The sequence below is a fragment of the Carlito syrichta genome, unplaced genomic scaffold (genome assembly GCF_000164805.1).
Source record: "Carlito syrichta isolate Samal-C Ts95f unplaced genomic scaffold, Tarsius_syrichta-2.0.1 Scaffold306997, whole genome shotgun sequence".
In the NCBI taxonomy this organism is placed as follows: Eukaryota; Metazoa; Chordata; class Mammalia; order Primates; family Tarsiidae; genus Carlito; species Carlito syrichta.
The window spans coordinates 334,317-355,613 of record NW_007251093.1 but is presented as its reverse complement, the minus strand read 5'-3'; the positions used below and the strand labels follow the sequence as shown (position 1 = coordinate 355,613).

Here is a 21,297-nt window from a genome sequence, read left to right as displayed (position 1 = left end):
ATTTTTATTCATATTTTAGGGACAGGGTCTTGTTCTGTCACCCAGGCTGGAGTGCAGTGGCATGCTCATTGCCCACTGTAACCTTGAACTCCTTGGTTCAAGTGATTCTTCTGCTTCAACCTCCTGGGTACCTGGGATTATAGGCACACATGCCCTGCTTGTTTTTATAAACACCTATTAATATACTCAGCCCTAGGATTTGGAAGATTTATAGCATGGAGTTTAATATATTAATGACCTTAAAATCTTGTTCAATAGACAAACTAACATCAATATAAACTTGGTCAGTTCAGGATTAGCATAGTACATTGCAATTACAATGGGATGTATATGTAGATAGGAAGAATGAGGCTGTATTACAGAGAATTTATAAGAACTTAGCAGTAAGTGTGGAAGGTAATAGGCAATCATTATGTGATGAAATGGTGCATTTGAAAACATACATCTGGCAACTTGCTAATATGGAATAAATATATGAATATATTCTTAGACATTGTAACTGAAATCTCTCTCAAAGATATCAAATGGTGCTGGCTTATGACTAATCCTAGCACTTTGGGAGGCTTGGGGGAGGAGGGATTGCTTGAGCCCAGGAGTCCAAGACCAGCGTGGGCAACACAGACCTCGACTGTACAAAAAATTTTTTTAAAAGTTGGCTGGGCTAGGTGGCTCAGCCTGTAATCCCAGTACTTTGGGAGGCCCAGGATTGCTTGAGCCCGCGGGGTTCAAGACCAGCCCAAGCAACTTGGTGAGACCTCCTCTCTACAGTAAATAAAAAATTAGCCAGCATGGTAGCACACGCCTGTAGTTCCGGCTACTTGGAAGGCTGAGGCAGAAGGATTGCTGGAGCTAAGCACTCCAGCCTGGGCCGTGGAGTGAGACTCCAACTCAAAAAAAAAAAAAAAAAAAGCCAGGTGTGGTGGTGTGTGCCTGTAGTCCCAGCTACTTGGGTGGCTGAAGCAGGAGGAGCACTTGAGTCCAGGAGGTTGAGGCTGCAGTGAGTGAGGATGGCGCCCCTGCCCTCTAACCTGGGTCAGAATGAAGCCCTGTCTCCAAAAAATCAAAACAAATGAGGTCCTGCTCTTAAATAGTTTAATATATTTTTAAATTTTATTTATTTTTTATTTTTGAGTTGGAGTCTCACTCTGTCGCCCAGACTGGAGTGCAGTGACCACTCCCGGCCACCGCAGCCTCGACCTGCTGGGCTCCGGTGATCCTTCCACCTCAGCCTTCCAAGTATCCGGAATTACAGGCATGCGCTACCATGCCCGGCTGATTTTTTTATTTATTGTAGAGATGAGGTCTCGCTGCCCAGGCGGGTCTCGAACCCGCGGGCTCAGGCAATTCACTCACCTCAGCCTCCCAAAGGCGCGGGATTACAGGCTGAGCCACCGAGCCCAGCTTGCTTAGTATCTTTTTAAGAATAATCAAACAATTTTAGGAATACCAGAATAATAAAATCCTATACATTCATTGACTAAATGTTTTTTGCCAGGGATGACAAATACATCACCTGCTATTGTGACCCATACTTTTAACAGACATTGATAATTTATCAGTGAACTCATTGCTGAAGAAACTAGAATGTATCGTTGAGAGTTTATAAGCAAGGTTCTGTGGCTCACATCTGTAATACCAGCACTTTGGAGGCGGAGACGAGAGGATTGTCTAGAGAATCCCAGGATTGGAGACTAATCTGGCCAACATGGCGGGACTTTGTCTCTATAATAAATAAAATATGAACCAGGTGTGGTGGGGTGCATGCCTGTAGTCCCAGCTACTTGGGAGGCTGAGGCGAAGAATCACCTAAGCCCAACAGATTGAGGCTACGGTAGCGGTGATCGTGATGCTGCACCCTAGTCAGAGGTGACAGAGTGAGACTCCGACTCAAAAAAAGTCTATAGAATGACTTTTTGGGTATATGCTGCTAATCATATACCCAAGATATTAAATAATTTTATAAGTTCTTGCACTTTGGAATTCAGGAAAATGCTAATAAACTTTCATCGAAGAGTTGGGTCTTGATGGGTAGTTGATGGCTAGTGTCTCTCCAGCCTTATTTTATTTTGCTTCTGACATGAACTTTCTGGTCTGTGGTTTTAATGTCCTCCACCTTGTACCATTATAAATATCTGGATGTGATCCATCTTCTAATCTGCAATTTTGCTCTCACCTTCCATCCTGTCCCACTTCATAATCTTTCAAGACTAATTTAAAACCTCATTCATTCATGGTATAGATTCCTTTTCTCTCAATTCTGATAGTCCTTTTTTGTTGTTACCTCATTCCCTTATTGGCCTGTCCATCTGGATCCCACTATTAGGTTACAGTCCTTTAGGAAAAAGACTGTATCTGTTTCTTCTGTTACCCACAGAAATTTACATTATACAGCAAGAATGACTTCTTCAGTAAAGTAAAAGAATATAGAAGAATATGCCATGCACTGGTTGCAATATAAGTGAATCTAATTGATTTTAGATGAAGTATTTTCCTCTTTTTTATTACCTGAGTGGCTTCAATCTTGATCATTTCTTTGGTTTCACCTTTAATTCCCCCATTTCGATTATGTTCAGAAGATCATTCTCTTCCTTAATTTTGGTTCCAGACCAAAACTTTAGACTTTAATGCTATTCATCTCACGTTATCCAACAACAATAAAATCTTGCCTAAAGGACAAGTACTACTGAAGATGTTTGTTTTATTTTCATTAAGAAGAGCTATTTTATAAAAGGGAGAGCCTAAAATATTTATATAACCCTTTCAATGAGAATTATGGAGTCTGGAGCCAAATTGTGGGGTTTTTTCCTCTGTCCCTCAAGCAATAATAGTCAATCCACAAGTCTCGATTTAAATCATCTGTTAATACAATGACAAGCTGGGAAACGTTTAAAGTGTTCCAGAGGGTCCCCTCCTCTCATCGCCAAGTTTCTGGCAGCAACAGACTTAATTTATCGCGTAATCCTCAGCTACTAAGGGAGGAAGGCAGAGTAGTTCTGGCGAGGGCAGCTGTCTGAAAGATACTTTGGTAGAGTCACTGTAGAAATGCTAGAGGGAGTCTTCGAGTAGGGGGCTGCTGCAGGTTTCTGAAGTCCGCTTTAATTGCCCTCGAAGCCCTCGACGTGGGCGGGAGCAAGCGCCTGGGCACCACAACGCTGCCCATCCAGAGAACCGGCGGGGGTCGGTGAGCCCTTTCCCCGCCCACCCGGCTGTTCTGGCCGCGCATGCGCCGAGCTGGCGGGCCGGAGAGGTGTCGGCTGGAAATGGCGGCCGCGGGCTTGGTCGCTGTGGCAGCGGCTGCCGAGTACTCTGGCCCAGTAGCGTCGGGGAGTAACCTCTCCGCCGTTAACTGCGGCCCGAGCTCCGGGGCGGGCCCTGGTCCCGGCCCAGGCTCCTGGAGCCGTTCTCTCGACCGGGCCCTGGAGGAGGCGGCGGTGACCGGGGTGCTGAGCCTGAGCGGCCGGAAACTGAGGGAGTTTCCCCGGGGAGCGGCCAACCACGACCTGACGGACACCACCCGGGCGGGTGAGCGGGGCGGGGGGCATCGCTACCCGCAGGAGACCCGGGCGCCGGGGGAGGCCGCCCAGCCTGGGCAGGGAGGTGCGGGGGTGGTGGCAGCCGCTGGTCCCATAGGCTCCCGTCGGGACCCGAGTAACGGGGAGAAGCCAACGGCCCCAACCCATCCTGCCCTCTGGGCCTGCGGGCCGGACCCGAGCCTGGGGCGAGGCGCGGTCGGCAGCTTCTCTCCGCGAAGGGGACCGGAGCGGATCGGTGGGTGGTTTTTTAGTCTCTCCTGGGAAGTCAGCTTCTGCCACTGCTGAGGTAGACCCTCACCCCGCCCTGGCATCCGCAGGCCCTTTCAGATTTGGGATGCCGAGTTGACTCTCTGCTAAGACTTGGGAACGTAGCGCGTGCTGTGAATAGATGAGAGTCGCAGGGGTGTCTCTGGAGGCTGCATTGGCAGCGCACGATCGATCTTAGCCTTGGAGTTTGGGTTGTGCGAGATTGTGTGTGTGTGTGTGTGTGTGTGTGTGTGTGTGTGTGTGTGTGTGTGTTTAATTTTGGGGTGTGCGAGATTGTGTGTGTGTGTGTGTGTGTGTGTGTGTGTGTGTTTAATGTGAACCCAAACGCTGCAACTTCTTCCTCCGCCTTCATCAGTTGCCTTACCAAATACGTGTTCTTATAGAAAGAACTACAGCCCACCTTCAGACTCCCATTACTTTCCTCCCCCCACCCCAATGTCCTCAAAAAAAAATTTTTTTTTTTGAAAGGAAGAAAAAAACTACTTAGGAATGATAGATTGTCTACCATATCTAGATGTGCTTTCCCTTTTTAAACCATTACGTTGTGTTATACAAATTTTTGAACACAGGAAAGAGAACAAGGAATTAGGTATTATTTGATTTTCTTAGTTGTAGAAAACAATGTCTGGTGATTGAGGTGTTCCAAATAATAATGTTTTTCTTGTGTTTAAAAAATAGCTTCCTCAGGGAGTAGATTAAAAACTGAGTCTATTCATGTTTTACACAAATACAAAGGAAAAATCCCTTAAACAAGTTTGTATAATGTGATGTACTTAAATATTTTATTTTCATATAGTGTTTTTGCAACACAACATAAACTAAAGAATATGTAGTAATCGAGATCTTATATTTGTTGTGTTTATTTTAAAATCTTAGATTTAATACCTTTTCTATGTTTGTACACTCCTTAAAGATTGATAAGTATTGCATATGATTCACTCATGGTGGAAAAATAAACAGAGCTGCTAAACTACTTCAAGAAACTATTCTTTCTAAAGAAACTTTTGCTACAGTTTAAAATGGAAGAATTTAAATGCCTGCTTATTTTATCTTTTTTTGGAGACAGTTGTAATGAATATAATTTGTATTTTTTTAGTGAATTATATTAAACTTTCTTGCTAAGGTAATATAAACAGACACTTGTCTTTTACATGTGCTCTAATAGCATCTAAAATTGTCATTTGTACCCCAGATTTTCTGATTCTGTTCAGGAGATAGCTATACAGTGTTGTGATTTCACAGTGGTATGAGTCATTACTACATCAAGCCTGAAGCTAAAGAACAAGTTGATTACAGGAGTCTAACCAGCTCATTATCTTACTTGCTTTTAAGTAGTTCTAGGAGCAACATGTTGAGCCTTTAGAAAATATTTTATTAGTTAACAAAGAAAACCTAGGGCATTTATGAAGAATAATAAGTAATCCCAAAGAAGTTTTTCTGAATTTTTAAGTATGACATTACAACACTTTAATAATTTCTATATAAACCAGATTTTTTGTTGATATTTTATTTGGTCAAAAAGTATAGAAAAGAGATCTACAGGGTATTTTTATAAGCTTAGATTCATTTCAAACATGTACAATATCACTAAGTTGAAAAAATTGGAGGCAGATCTTGGTAATTAGTACAAAAACACAGTCTCTGAGTTATTTTAAATAATAAATTAATGCTGATAGCCTCATTTGTTGAGTGTTCACTATTTGCTATTCATTGTTTTAGGTGTTTTAAAATACATTGCCTTTTAAATGCACACAACATTCATGAATGAAATATTATTATCCCTACTTTACATGTGAGGAATCACTCAGAAAAAGTCATATAGCTAGTTTTAGTGGTAGAATTTCAGCCCAGGTCCGTCTAACTCTGTTCTCTCCACTATATCACGCAGCTTCTTCATATACAAATAGGTATTACTATTCCTGCTTGTACATATAGTGGAAGCCAAGGTTTAGAGATGTTCAGTAATTTGCTCAAAGACCTGTGGCTAAAGAACAGAGAAGAGAGTATCAGCCAGGATTTCAGCCTTGTTTGAGGTAACTCCAAAACTCATAGTAGTTTTTTAATACAGGTACTTTGGTAATTCAGACCCAACTTATGGTAGCTAAAATGTTTTGCTCTGACCTTATAGAACATGTAAAGCCAAGTAAAATAATTTGAATGCTGTATGTGTATATCAAAGTTGCCTTACAGACTGTTCTTTTCTAGTGTGTAGAATGTACATGGTAGAGCTCTTAATCCTTCAACAGTTTATATCCTAGGAAACAGCATATATTATTAATTTATCATTAGACATGATTAGAATTTATCAGGAACATTTTCTTGAAGCTTTCTGCCTTTGTCTTGTTTCTCTAGAAAGATAGATCAGGTCCAACTTGGTGGCTCAGCCTGTAATCCCAGCACTTTGGGAGGCCAAGGCGAGTGGATTACTTGAGCCCACGGGTTTGAGATCCATCCAGGCAACTCGGTGAGACCTCGTCTCTACAATAAATAAAAAATTAGCCTGGCATGGTAGCTTGCACCTGTAGTTCCGGCTACTTGGAAGGCTGAGGCGGAGGGATCGCCAGAGCCCAGCTGGTCGATGCTGCGGTGGCGGGGAGCGAGCTACTGCACTCCAGTCTGGGCGACAGAGTGAGAATCCAACTCAAAAAAAAAAAGATAGATAGATCTTGAACTGGGCATGTTGGCTCACGTCTGTAATCCCAGCACTTTGGGAGGCTGAAGTGGGAAGACTACTAGAGGTCAGGAATTTGAGACCAGCCTGGGCAACATAGCAAGACTCTGTCTGTATAAAAAAGATTTTGAAAATAAATAGAAATTAAAAATAGGCAAATCTTTAGGAAAAGAGGAAATATGTATTTGGGAATGAGTGACTTGATCCAGTGGACAAGGAAAATCTTGTATATCCTGCAATTGTGACTTTACTTTAGTAATCTGGATTTTTCTCTGAAATCAGGATTTAAATGTGCTTGCCTTTCCAGCTCCCTTAGATGTGACATTAGGCTGTTTACTTGTGATCTCTCTATTTTCTTGATATGTATGTGCAAGACTAGGAAAATCTTAGAAAAAAATCACAGAAGACTTTTTGGAGCGGAAAGGATATAACTTGCATTTGGGTAGGCAGAAACAAGAAGGCATGGTGGACAGCATGCAAAATGTTTTAGAGCATAGGGGATATCAGTTAATTTTTGCCAGTCCATCATTCATTCCTCTTTTGTCTGATAACAATACCCCAATTTTCTTCGGGAGCCACCCCTCTCAGATGAATCCCACCCTGACACAAAAGTGTGCACATGGCTCAGGCCTAGCTAATGACCAATCAGTATAGTTCATTGGTCTGGCTACAGTGATTGTGTAGAGAACATAAATCTGGAGGCTTAAATTTAGAGTGAAGTAAGGGCTACAGCATAACTTCAAGAGAGCCATAGTGAGAGTTTATAAGACTCTTGGAGAAAGAGTGTAGAAAGTGGAAAAGCTGATCACTGACAACTGTGGGGTCATTTTAAAAGGTGGGAAGAGGAATCGGGCTGGAAAAAAAAAAAAAAGTAAAGTCAATAACTAGGCCTGTACTAGAATTAATATAAAATCAGAGGGAACCATAGTAACTATATAAGTTATTTCACAAATGAGAAGCAGTCTTAGGTTAAATGATGTCCTTAAGGTTATATAGTGAGGTAATGCCATCTCACAGAAAGCAAATAGGATTCATAGTTGAAACTATAAGAAATCTCTTCTGAATAGAAGAAAGAAAACAAGAAACCAAAGATGCAACAAAGAAAATCCTATAGTTGGGGGAGTGGATAAGATTATATACACAAAAAGAAAACAAATTGACATGAGCTAAGGTAATGCAGTGTTATTGAAGCTATGAAAATTAAGACTTTCATGAAATGAATACTTATTTCCCAGGTAAGAAGAATAAAGATTGCTAAAATTCTTAGTTTTTCAAGGATACAATCAGTAATACACAAAATTACAGTTTTGTTAATTTTGGAAATATGGACTAGAATATCAAGGCTTAAGTGGAAATTGTGTTTTTCTTGGATCTTTATGTATCTTCTGTACCAATCACAGTATATGTACTATTAATTTTTCTAGAATTGTGCTTTCCAATATGGTAGCCACTAGTTATTAAAATAAAAATTATTTAAAATTAAAAATGTGGTTCTTCCTTTGTACTAGCCACATTTTAAGTGCTCGGTAACCACGTGTGCCATATTGGACAGCACATTAGTCAGTCATACCTCCTGTCTGTCATACTGGACAGCACAGATAATAGAACCTTTTCATCACTGCAGAAAGTTATATTGGATAGTTGTATTAGACTCAACTGTACTAGGACTTTTTAAAATAAGAAGAGCATGTAGTAGGATGGTACCTTTAGGAGGGGTGAAAAGATGAGTCATATCTGACCACAAAATCAATGTTGAATGGCAACAGAGTTGGAACCAAGGATTTCCTACTCTCCAATTCCTTTTACAGAGGCTATATTTTGGAGCTGTATGGTTAATGTTATCTCATTCTAACATGAAGTTTAACTTTTAAGAAGTATAGTAATATACTTTATTATTCTTTTCAGTTCATTTGTGAAACAATTATTCCAGTCATGCTTGGAAAAAAATGTATGATAGATGTAGTAATCCACACAAAGGAATATTATTTTGAATTCCTGAAGTAGCCAGCAATATCAAATGCAGTGCTTCTAATTTTAGAATCAAACTAGTCCTAAAAATTTAAGGTATTTCCTTACTCACTTTTAACTTTCTTATTTGGTCTTCTAAATTTCTAGATTTTTTTATTGTTTGAAAGAAGTCTTAAACAAAGGATTAAAACTGGTTTGTTTTAACCTATTTTTTGCAAAAAACTAGATGATAGATTTTTCCGCTAAAAACAGGTTTAAAAATGATTTGCATATCATAGAGTGAAAAGATAAGCCACAATGTAAGAGATTTCCAGTAAATACATGATTATATACAATATATATATACATAAATTATATATATCTATATCTAGATATAGATATATATAATTTCTATAAACAAGCAAAAAACAACCGAATAGAAAACTGAGAAAACACTTGAACAGGTACTTTACTAAAGAGGACTTCCAGATGACCAATAAATATCTCAAAAAGTGCTTAAACTCATTAGTAATCAAAAGAATGGAAAAGAAAACCTCAGTGAAGTATTACTTTAAAAGCTGATAATACCAAGCAGTGGGAAGAATGTGGAGCAGTGGGGATACTCATACAATGCTGATGGGAGTGTGAATTGGTACATCAACTTTGAAAAATAGTTGGGGCCAAAAACACTTTGGGAGGCCAAGGCAGGAGGCTCACTTGAACCAAGGAGTTCAAGACCAGCTTGGGCAAGATAACAAGACCTTGTCTCTACAAAAAAATAAGCGGGATGTGATGGTGCACACCTGTAGTCCCAGCTACTCTTTAGGCTGAGGAGGATGGATCCCTTCAGCCCAGGGGTTCAAGGCTGCAGTGAGCTGTGATTACACCTCTGCACTCCAGTCTGGATGGCAGAGTGAAACCCCAGCTCAAAAAAAGAAAAACAGTTTGGCACTGTCCAGTAAAGTTGAAAGTGCACATTATCTGTGACCCACTAATTTGACTCTGAGATACATATTCCAAAGAAACTTATGTGTATCTATACCAGTATATATGTATAAGAATGTCAATATTATTCATATTTGACAAAATATAAAAAACTCTAATTTTCGTCAATAGAATGGATGCATCAGTTGTGGTCAATGTATTTATATGATTTTATAGCAGTGAAAATGAAAATGAATGAGCTACAACTATATGTAGTTACATCTATGAGGCTCAGAAACATAGTTTGAGCACATGAAGTATGAAACAATAATACAATACAAATATATTTAAACAAAGTTCAGAAACAGGAAAGAGTACATAAGTATTAAAATTATAAAGAAAAGCAAGGAAATTATTACCATAAAAATCAGGATAATGAGGCCAGGCACAATGACTCATGCCTGTAATCCTAGCACTTTGGTAAGTTGAGGCAGGAGAATTGCTTGAGCCCAGGAATTTGAGACCAGCCTGGGCAACATAGTGAGACCTTGTTTCTACAACATAAAAAAATTAGCTGAGTGTGGTGGCAGGAGCCTACAGTTGTAGCTACTTAAGGAGCTAAGGCAGGAGGATCACCTGTGTATAGGAGGTTGAGGCTATCGTAAGCTGTGATCATGCCACTATACTCCAGCCTGGGTGACAGAGTGAGACCCAGACTTAAAAAAAAAGAAAAAAAAAGGATAATGATTACCTCTAGAGGAGAAGGAAAACATGATTAGGAAAGGGGACTGTGGATTGGGAGTCAGAGATATGTTGCTTAAGTATTGAAAATGCTCTGTTCCATAATCTAGGTGGTAATTATATGACTGTTCACTTTATACTTTTTAAAAATTGAATTGTACATATATGATTTATTCTCTTCATTTATATACTACTTTGTTTAGGCTGGCTTCTTCATTGTTAAGTCACAATGTTAACAATGTTAAGTTTGGCCTCTTTTTTCTTCTTCTCATATCTCCCTCCCATCCCTCCTCCTCAGTAAAGCACTTCTTTTATCGCTTCCCTAATACCCTGTGCATAATTTTCTACGCTCACACTAAATATGATTGTCTTTTCTCCTACTAGATTTGACATCTCCTTGAAAAAAATGTTTTAGTTTTCTCTTGCTGCATAATGAATTACTATAAATTTAGCAGCTTTAACAACACTCATTTACTATCTTATATAGGTCAGAAGTCTGTACTCGGCCACATTATCCACTCAGGGTCTCACAAGACCAAAATCAGTGTGTCAGTGGGCTAGGCTCTTGTCTGGAGGCTTTAGGGAAGAGTCTACTTCCAAGCTCATTCAAGTTTTGGCAGAAATCAGTTCCTTGTGATTATATGACTAAGGTCCCTGTTTCCTTGCTGGTTGTCAGCCTTGAGCCACTCTTAGGTTCTGTAGGCCACCTGCATTCCTTACAACATTGCCCTCTCCATGTACAAGCTAGCAGTAGTATGTTGAACCCTTCTCAAGCTTTGAATCAGACCTCCTTTTCTGCTACTATCCAGAAGGTTCCTGTTTTGTGACTGGATTTACCAAGATTATCTCTCTTTTGATTAATTATAAAGTCAACTGATTAGTAAACTTAATTCCATCTGAAAAATTCCTTCTTCCACATAAGGAAGATAGAGTGTGATATCCTATATACACTGATCCAGGGATTAGGGTCTTAGTTCATTTTGTGATGTTGCAATAGCATACAACAGACTAAGTAATTTATAATGAGCAGAAATTTATTGGCTCACAATTCTGGCAACTGGGAAGTCCAAGATCAAGGGGCTGGCATCTTGTCAGGGCTTTCTTGCTATGTCATAACATGGCAGAAGACATCATATGGCAAAGAGAGCAGGAAGAGGGCAAAATGGAAGACTGCACTCCTGAGATCTGAACCTAGTCCAACATTGATGGAACTAGTCCACTGATGAAGGTGGAGACCTCATGACTGTTACAAAGGCAATTAAATTTCAGCATGAATTTTGAAGGGGATAAACATTCAAACCATAGCAGGTAGAAAATTTTGGGGAGCCATTTTAGAGTTCTACCTACAATACTGGGGGTTCTATCTTACTATCTTTGTATCGTATGACACCTAATACAATGCCAAATGCCCTTTGAGTGTTTAAGTGGCAGAAAAGATTTTATGTGTTATGGTGTGCAGCATGATGCTTATAATTTTTTGTCGTTAAAATCACTCTTAAAATCTACTCTCTTAGCAGTTTCAAGTGTTCAATATATTTTTATTAACTGTAGTCATCATGATGTACAATAGATCTCTTTAACTTATTCCTTCTAACTTAAATTTTAAGTCCTTTGACCAACATCTCCCTAACCCCTTAGCCTCAGCCTCTAGTGACTACCATTTAGCTTTATTTTCATTTGTTTGACTTTAAAATTCCACATATACGTGAGATCATGGTATATTTGTCTTACGTCTGTGGTTTATTTCACTTAATATTATGTCCTCCGGTTCATCCATGTCACAAATGACAGGATTTCTTTCTTTTTCAAGGCTGAACAGTATTCCATTCTGTGTATATACCACATATTCTTTATCCTTCCATCTATTGATGGACACTTAGATTGATTCCATGCCTAGGCTATTGTGAATAATGCTGTAGTGAACATGGAACTGCTGCTATCTCTTCAACATACTAATTTCTTTTCCATTAACTATATACCCAGTTTTGGAATTGCTGCATCATATGGTAGTTCTGTTTTTAATTTTTTGAGGAGCTGCTATACTATTTTTCATAATGACTATACTAATTTACATTCCCACCAATAGTATACAAGGGTTCTCTTTTCTCCACATCCTCACCAACACTTATCTTTTGTCTTTTTGATAATAGACATTCTAGCAGGTGTAAGAGATCTCACTGTGGTTTTAAATTGCATTTCTCTGATGATTAGTGATGTTAAGCATTTTTTCATATACTTGCTGGCCATTTGTATGTCTTTTTTGAGAAATATCCATTCAGGTTCTTGGCCAATTTTTTTTTTTACCTTTAAGTTTTTTATTTTAAAACTGTGGAGTACAATTCAGGGTTAGGTATACAAATATTCATTGTGCAGGTACCCTTGTTGATGAGGTGTGCCACTCTGTCCCCAGGCAGATATTGATTACTGTTAATCCCACCTCCCTTTCCCTCCCTGCCCCCTATAGTTTCCCACCACTGTCAATGTTTTTCTTACAGTATTATGATAGTGGTTCAAGGGCCAATTATGAGTGAGAACATGTGATACTCAGATCTTTGTTTCTGTGCAAGATCACTCAGTATTATAGACTCTAAGTTCATCCAGGTTGCTGCGAAGTTCATGATTGTGTTCTTTATGGCTGTGTAATATTTCATTGTGTATATGTACCACGTTTTTTTAATCCAGTCCTCTATTGATGGGCAGCACGGTTGATACCATGTTCTTGCTATTGTGAACAATGCTGCGATAAACATACGTGTGCAGGTATCTTTTTTATAGAGTGATTTGAGTTTTTCTGGGTATATTCCCAGTAGGGGGATTGTGGGGTCATATGGAAGGTCAATTTTTAGAGCTTTTAGGAATCTTGGCCCGTTTTTTAAATGGGTTATTTGTTTTTTTGCTATAGAGTTGTTTGAGTTCCTTATATATTTTGGATATTAATCCTTTACCAGATGTATGATTTACAAATATTTTCTCCCATTCTGTAGAATATCTCTTTACTTTGTTGATTATTTCATTTGCTGTGTAGAAACTTTTAGTTAAGCTGGGCTGAGCCCCAGATGTATGATTTACAAATATTTTCTCCCATTCTGTAGAATATCTCTTTACTTTGTTGATTATTTCATTTGCTGTGTAGAAACTTTTAGTTAAGCTGGGCTCGGTGGCTCAGCCTGTAATCCCGCGCCTTTGGGAGGCTGAGGTGAGTGGATTGCCTGAACCCGCGGGTTCGAGACCCGCCTGGGCAGCGAGACCTCATCTCTATAATAAATAAAAAAAAATCAGCCAGGCGTGGTAGCCCATGCCTGTAATTCCAGCTACTTGGAAGGCTGAGGTGGAAGGATCGCCGGAGCCCAGCAGGTTGAGGCTGCGGTGGCCAGGAGAGGCCACTGCACTCCAGTCTGGGCGACAGAGTGAGACTCTAACTCAAAAAAAAAAAGAAACTTTTAGTTTGATATAATCCCATTTGTCTATGTTTGCATCTATTGCCTGTGCTTTTGGTGTCATATCCAGAAAATCATTGCTCAGACCCATATCATGGAGTTTTTTCTGTTTTCTTCTAGTGATTTAAGGTCTTACCTTTAAGACTTTAATACATTTTTAGTTGATTTTTATGTTTGGTATAAGATAAGGGTTTAATTTCACTGTTCTGCATGTGAATATCCAGTTATCCCAGCACAATTTATTGAAGAGTCTGTCTTTTCCCCATTATATATTTTTGACAGCTTTGTCAAAAATCAGTTGCCCATAAGTTTATGGATTTATTTCTGGGCTCTGTATTGTATTCCATTGGTCTGTGTATCTGCTTTTATGCCAATACCATGGTCTTTTGATTACTATAGCTTTGTAGTAGATTTGAAATCAGGTAGTGTGATGTCTTTGGCTTTGTTCTTTTTATTCAAGATTGCTTTGGCTATTTAGGGTTTTTTGTGGTTCCATATGAATTTTAGGATTTTTTTTTCTATTTCTTGAAAAATGTCATTAAAATTTTGACAGAGGTTAAATTGAATCTTTAGATCCCTTTGGGTAGTATGGACATTTTAACAGTGTTAATTCTTCCAAGCCATGGACATGGGATATCTTTCCATTTATTTGTGTCTTCTTCGGTTTCTTTCATCAGTTTTCATTGTAGAGATCTTTTGCCTCCTTGGTTAAATGTATCCTTAAGAATTTTTTAATGTGATTATAATTGGAACTGTTAACTTCTTTTTTATATAAATTATTTTTTATATATGATTGTTAAAATATATAAATATTACTTTATGTATGTTAATTTTGTAACCTAAAACTGTACTGAATTTATCAGTTCTAACAGTTTTTTTGGTAGAGTCTTTAGGGTTTTCTATATTCAGCTGGTCCTATCAGTGGGTTCCACATCTGTGGGTTCAATCAACCGTGTATCACAAACATTCGGGGTGGGGGAAATGAATGATTGTATCTGTACTAGAACTTGTACAGACTTTTTTTTCTTGTCATTATTTCCTAAACAATACAGTATACCAACTATTTACATAGCATTTGCATTGTATAGGTGTTATCTAGAGATTATTTATATGAAAATAGTACCCCATTCTATCTAAAGAGAATTGAACATCTGTGGAGTTTGGTATCCTGGGAGAGGGGGTATCCAGGAATCAGTCCCCCACAGACACCAAGATTGTATGTATAAGATCATACCATCTGTAAACAATTTACTTCCTTTCTGATTTAGATGACTTTTATTTCTTTTTCTTGCCTAACTGCTCTGGCTGAAACTCCTAGTACTATGTTGAATAAAAGTGTTAAGCATGGAACATCCTTGTCCTGTTTCTGATCTTTGAAGAAAAGCTTTCAATTTGAGTATGATGTTATTAATAACTTGTCATATATGGCCTTTATTGTGTTGCATTCCTTCTATACTTAGTTTGTTGAGACCTTTTATCATGAAAGGCTGCTCAAGTTTGTCAAATGCTTTTTCTGCAACCATTGGGATGATTATATGGCTTTTTGTTTTGTGTTTGAGGGAGCATGAGTAAGACTGAGAAAAACCAACCCTCATCTTAAGATCTGAAGGAAAATCAAATCCAGTGACATGGCAGGGTATAAGCATACCATAGTTAAATAACATATAATCCCTATGCATTTTATTTTTTAATTTTTTTTGAGTTGGAGTCTCACTCTGTCACCCAGAATGGAGTGCAGTGGCCGTTCCCAGCCACAACAGCCTCAACCTGCTGGGCTCTGGCGATCCTTCCGCCTCAGCCTTCCAAGTAGCTGGAACTACAGGCGCACGCTACCGTGCCCAGCTCATTTTGATTTATTGTAGAGATGAGGTCTCGCCAAGTTGCCCAGGCGAGTCTCAAACCCACGGGCTCAGGCAGTCCACTCACCTCAGCCTCCCAAAGGTGCGGAATTACAGACTGAGCCCCGAGCCCGGCTCCTATGCATTTTAAAACTGATACTTAGTAAGAGTTCTGTCTGAACTATTTTAATAATGATGTCTAATACTTGTATTAAATAATATCTCTTACAAAATCCTTGATTTTTACTAGGATAATGTAGCTACCTATTAATACCTGTTTTTCAGCATTTTACAATAGCAATAATAATACTATACTATAGTGTTTTGTACAAAAGAGCTATTCAAAGCATTGACTTTAAATTCAGAGACGTCTAGGTTTGAATTTCAAACCTAAATGACAGTTTTCTCATCTGTACAATGTCTACGTCATAGAAGTTTTGTAGATTAAATGAGATTATAGCCATATGGAACAATTAACAAAGGTTGCAGTGTATATATGTGCCTAACAAATGTTAGCTTCTTTTTCCTTCCTCTGCTTACTTCAGTGCCATATTTATTTGGTAAAAAAGTATTCTGTGCCTGAGTTTCAGGCTCTGTTCTAGGCATGGATATAGCTTTTGAAGTATGCTTTTTTAATCCAAAATAAATTTTGTTATAAAATGTTTTACATTCTGTTAGTCAGCTTGTACATTTCAGTGTGGCATCATAAAGCGTATGTAACAGAATTAAACTGATATACTGCTTATAATTCTAAATGTGTATTTTCCTTCATATGTAGACAGTAAAGATGGTTGACTGATTACTTCTGATAATTGGTAGCATGTTTCTTGTTAAAAAACCAGAGCTTTTTGTCGAAGTTAGTTTGTAATGTATGATTTACTTCCCTCCTGGTTTACACTCTGAGTTTTGTTTTACTTTGAATATTTAACATATTGTTTTAAGAATTTTCTTTAAAACTACTAGAGAAAGTCTCTATTTTTAGCTTTAGATTTTATATTATATGAAGTGAGATGTTATCTATTAATAATTTTATGTTTGGCAGCAAAGTTTTTATCATTATAATTATGCCTTATGCTTATAAAACACCTTTCTTCAAAGAACATAGTTCTCATTTGCTTTCATTACACAACTAAGTGACTTTCACCTTGTCTCAGTCCAACATATGTCAGCAACAAAACAAGATTAGAGCCCAGGTCTGTAGACTATAAGGATAGTTCTCTTAGCTAAATTAAATCTGGAGTTCTGGATTTGACTTAATTTTTCTTTTTCTTTTTGAGTTGGAGTCTCACTCAGTCGCCCAGACTGGAGTGCTGTGGCCGCTCCCGGCCACCGCAGCCTCGCCTGCTGGGCTCCAGCGATCCTTCCGCCTCAGCCTTCCGAGTAGCTGGAATTACAGTCATGCGCTACCACGCCCGGCTGATTTTTTTTGGTTTATTGTAGAGATGAGGTCTCGCTGCCCAGGTGGGTCTCGAACCCGCGGGCTCAGACAGTTCACTCACCTCAGCCTCCCAAAGGCGCGGGATTACAGGCTGAGCCACTGAGACCGGCTAATTTTTCATTTTTATTGTTAAATTTCTTTTTTTTTTTTTTTTGAGTTGGAGTCTCACTCTGTCGCCCAGACTGGAGTGCAGTGGCCGCTCCCGGCCACCGCAGCCTTGACCTGCTGGGCTCCGGCGATCCTCCCACCTCAGCCTTCCAAGTGACTGGAACTACAGGCGTGCGCTGCCACACTCGGCTGATTTTTGATTTATTGTAGAGATGAGGTCTCACCAAGTTGCCCAGACGGGTCTCGAAACCGCGGGCTCAGGCAATCCACTCACCTTGGCCTCCCAAAGCACGGGATTACAGGCTGAGCCACCGAGCCCGGCCTAAATTTCTTTATAAATTTTTTCATGGAGCTTTGGAAATATGCACCAAAATTTTATCAGCCTACATACATTTTTCAGCATCCCACTCTCCTAGAATATGTAGAAAACATCAATGTGGGGGAAAAAAGGAAGTGATTTTCCAAGTCATTTCAAATAAATGATTGCTTTTCCTGAGGAGCCAATATATGCAAACTGATAAAATATGATACATAGACCATCCTTGATAACTTGTTTTAAAAGTTATCAGTAATAATTTTATTTTTTTAAGTCTCTTACCCTCATCATACTTTTTTTTGAGTCAAGGTCTCACTCTGTCACCCACACTTGAGTGGGGATTACAGGCGTGAGCCACTGTGCTTGACCCTTTATCATGTTTCAAAGGGAACGAATGTGTAATCAAAAAATCAAGGAGGCTTTGTCTCTGGAGGGCTTGGACTAAAGCTGGGACTGGATTTGGTTATAGGCAAAACTAAACATGGAAATAAGTCTCCAAATTGAAAGCTTAATGACAAGTGGCATACAGAATAGTAAGATCTCCAGGTTTCTTCTGTAATTGGCTGATATACTCCTCTGAATATCGGAGTTTTCCTCTTTGGATAAACTCTGGTGACCCTAAGAAAAGACTTAATACTGCTAATATTTGTAGAACCCTGTCATGTCCCTGTATCATACCTCACAGGGAAATCTACCATATTAACAAGGCTTAGCATACATACAGAGCTTCTAACCAGAATTTTAGTGTTATGTTTTTATTTTTTGAGTTGAAGTCTCACTGCCTTGCCCAGGCTTGAGGGCAGTGGCACGGTCATGGCCCACTGCAGACTGGAACTCCTGGGTTCAAGCCCTTCTCCTGCCTCACCCTCCTGAGTAGCTGGGACTACATGTGCATACCACTACATCCAGCAAATTTCTTTATTTTTTGTAGAGCCGAAGTCTTGCTATGTTGCTCAGGCTGGTCTCAAACTTCTGTCCTCAGCAGTTTTCCCACTTTGGGCTCCCAAAATGCTGGGATTACAGATGTGAGCCACTTCACCAGGCCATTGTTACATTTTTAAATATGAAAGGAAAACTAAATGCCACTAGATATTTGAATGACATCTCTGACATCAAAGACAGGGAAAAACATAGCAAAAGGAATTCAAAGAAACCAGACAATGTAGACAATGAAAAAAAAACTTCCAAAAATGTAGAATTAATATCCCTAAAGGCAGAAAAGAAGATATTGGAGACATGAAATGAGATAGGGAGAGGAACATAGGAATTCAGAGAACAATAAAGAGCTCTTAGAAATTAAAAGTATTATATCAGAAATAAAAATATTCAGTGGAAAGGTTCAGAAATAAAGTTGAAGAAATCTCCGGGAAAAAAAAACAGAAAAAAAGAGACAGAAGAAGACATCATAGTCTAAGAGGTTCAGCATCTGACCATTAGGTTCCAGATAGAATACAAAGGAGGAGGAGAAAATTATCCAAGAAGTAATTTATTTTAGGTTTTTAAAATTGAAGAACACAAGTCTCCAGATTGAAATAGCCAACCAAGTGCTCTACATAATGAAAAGAAGAAAGGAAAAACAGCCACACTGTGGCATCTTGTTGTGAAATATCAGAGCACTAATATCATAGGCCATGCATTGATGAGCCTGCTATAAGGTTCATGATGCAGTAAGATGTAGATCATGAAATTGTGTGACTATTGTGCAGCAAGGATTGTTCTATAAAGTGGTAACTAGACTCCTGAATGATGATATGGCTTTCTCTCAGCCTGAGAATATAAAGACGTCCATTCCAGGTTGGTTTCTTACTCTTCATCAGGTGTATAAACCACTAAATTTTGGATGGGCCTGTATGATACAAATGGGAGGTACCCAGGAAATAAATCTACTCACTTGAGTCTTTATATATCCTTTGCACTACTTATTTGCTACTTAGGTACCAAAGTGAAAGAATCTTTACATGGTTTTGTTCTTGTTCATCTTAAAACCCCGTGTCTCTAGGTGTGGTGGCTCACTCTTGTAATCCTAGCACTTTGTGAGGCCAGAGAGGAAGGATTAGTTGAGGCCAGGAATTTGAGACCACCTGAGCAACATAGTGAGACCCCATCTCTACAAAAAATATAAAAAAATAACTAGATGTGATGGCATGCTCCCGTAGGCCCTGCTACTTGAATTGCCCAAGAGGTTGAGGTTGCAGTGAGCCATGATCGTGCCACTGCACCTCATGGATGACAGTGAGACCCCGGGTCAGAAAAGGGGGGAAAAAAAAGTTATGCTGAGCCAAACTACCAGCCACATGTTAGGCTAGAATAATGTCTTTTTTAGACATGTAAGACCTCCCATTCCTTTTTTATAGAAATAATATCTCCCAAAATAAGAGTTCTAGGTAGGGAATCAAACAGGACAGAGGCAAAAGGAATTCCAATTATGATGATGAAGAGAGTTTCCAGAACAATGATTGTGCAACAGTGCCTAGAGAACAACTGGACACAGTTGCAACTAAAGGACAGGGGATCCCAATAAGCATTTCTTAAAAAGAAACAAATGTATAGAGTCTGATTCATTTAACATATTAACAGGAGATTTCTAGTTGTTAAAGAGTCTGGGAATTAATTTATCATAGGTGCACAGAAAACTAAGAACATTCAGGAACAACAAAAAGTATAAGAAAAAACCATAATCATAGTATACTTGTATTTATTTATATAATACGAGTAGTAATGTAAACAGTGAATAACGACTTCCTCAGAAAATATTACACAGCTATATAGGGAGAGTGGTGGAGGGAAACTTATACAGTGGGAGTGTGGAGGATATAAAAGACTAAATGTTTATTGTCTATGGCAGGAAAATTAAAAATTTGAAATTCAGTCAGGTGCGGTAGTTCATTCCTGTAATCCCAGCACTTTGAGAGGCTTGGGGGGGGGTGTGTCTTGAGGCTAGGAGTCTGAGACCAGCCTGGGCAACATAGTTAGACCTCATCTCTACAAAAAAAAAAAAAATTAGCCAGGCATGGTGGTGCGCACCTGTAGTCTCAGCTACTCTGAAGGCTGAGGCGGAAAAACTGCCTGAGCCTAGGAGGTCAAGGCTGTGATGAGCCATGATTGTGCCACTGTACTCCAGCTTGGTGATAGAGTGAGACTCAAAAACAATTAAAAGGCTGGGTGCGGTGGCTCAAACCTGTAATCCCAGCACTTTGGGAGACTGAAGCAAGAGGATTGCCTGAGTTCAGGGGTTTGAGACCAGCCTGGGCAACTTGGTGAGACCTCATCTCTACAATAAATCATAAAAAAAAAAAAAAAAAAAAAAAAAAAGCCGGGCATGGTAGTATACACCTGTAGTTCCAGCTGTTTGGAAGGCTGAGGCGGAAGGATCACCTGAACCCAGCAGGTCAGGCTGCGGTGGCCGTGAGTGTGCCACTGCACTCCAGCCTGGGTGACAAAGTGAGACTCTGACTCAAAAAAAAAATTAAAATTAAAAAAAATAATAAACAATATAAGTATGTTACATGTAAACAAAGCAGTAAACACCAAAAATAGCTAACAAGGTAAAAGTGGTTGTCTTTGGGGAACATACTGGGAGTTAGGAGGGATTTAAGCTCTGTTTAGGTGTTTTTACTTTCAAACTGTGTATATTGTTATACTTGAAGTGAAGTTTTTGTAGACAGTGTATAGTCATATTATGTTTTTATATCCACCTTGCTAATCTCTTTCTTGGTGTGTTTAGATTATATTTACTATAATTATGTATTTGGGCTTAAGTCTACCATTTTGTTTTTCTTTTCTGTGATATTTTTCCTGCTTTTCTTTGGATTTCTTGAACATTTTTTAGAGTTTCTTTTTAGTTTATCAGTAGTGTTTTTCTGTATATATCTTTGTGTAATGCTTTTAGTTGTTGCCCTAGGTATTACATTAATATATAACTAACATCAATCTGTTGGTTTCATCGTTTTACCATTTTGAGTGAAGTATGGAAACCTTACCTCCCTTAACTGTCCCTTTATCTTCCCTGTTATAATTGTCTTAAATATTTTCTCTGCATATATTTGCCGTCACATCAAGTAGTGTTATAATTTTTGC

The 21,297-nt window shown here is 38.9% G+C and overlaps 1 protein-coding gene across 11 annotated transcripts in view; it reads left to right on the top strand.

Annotated features, from left to right (window-relative positions):
* The first annotated feature begins 3,223 nt into the window (after positions 1 to 3,223).
* The window catches only part of LRCH3 (leucine rich repeats and calponin homology domain containing 3), a 96,761-nt gene continuing 78,687 nt past the window's right edge, over positions 3,224 to 21,297 (top strand). For all 11 annotated transcript variants that reach the window (XM_021715325.1, XM_008063693.2, XM_008063692.1 and 8 more), the window contains exon 1: positions 3,224 to 3,522. In XM_021715325.1, coding sequence (XP_021571000.1) covers positions 3,261 to 3,522 — 262 coding nt within the window. In that variant the 5' untranslated portion in view covers positions 3,224 to 3,260. The remainder of the gene's footprint in view (positions 3,523 to 21,297) is intronic.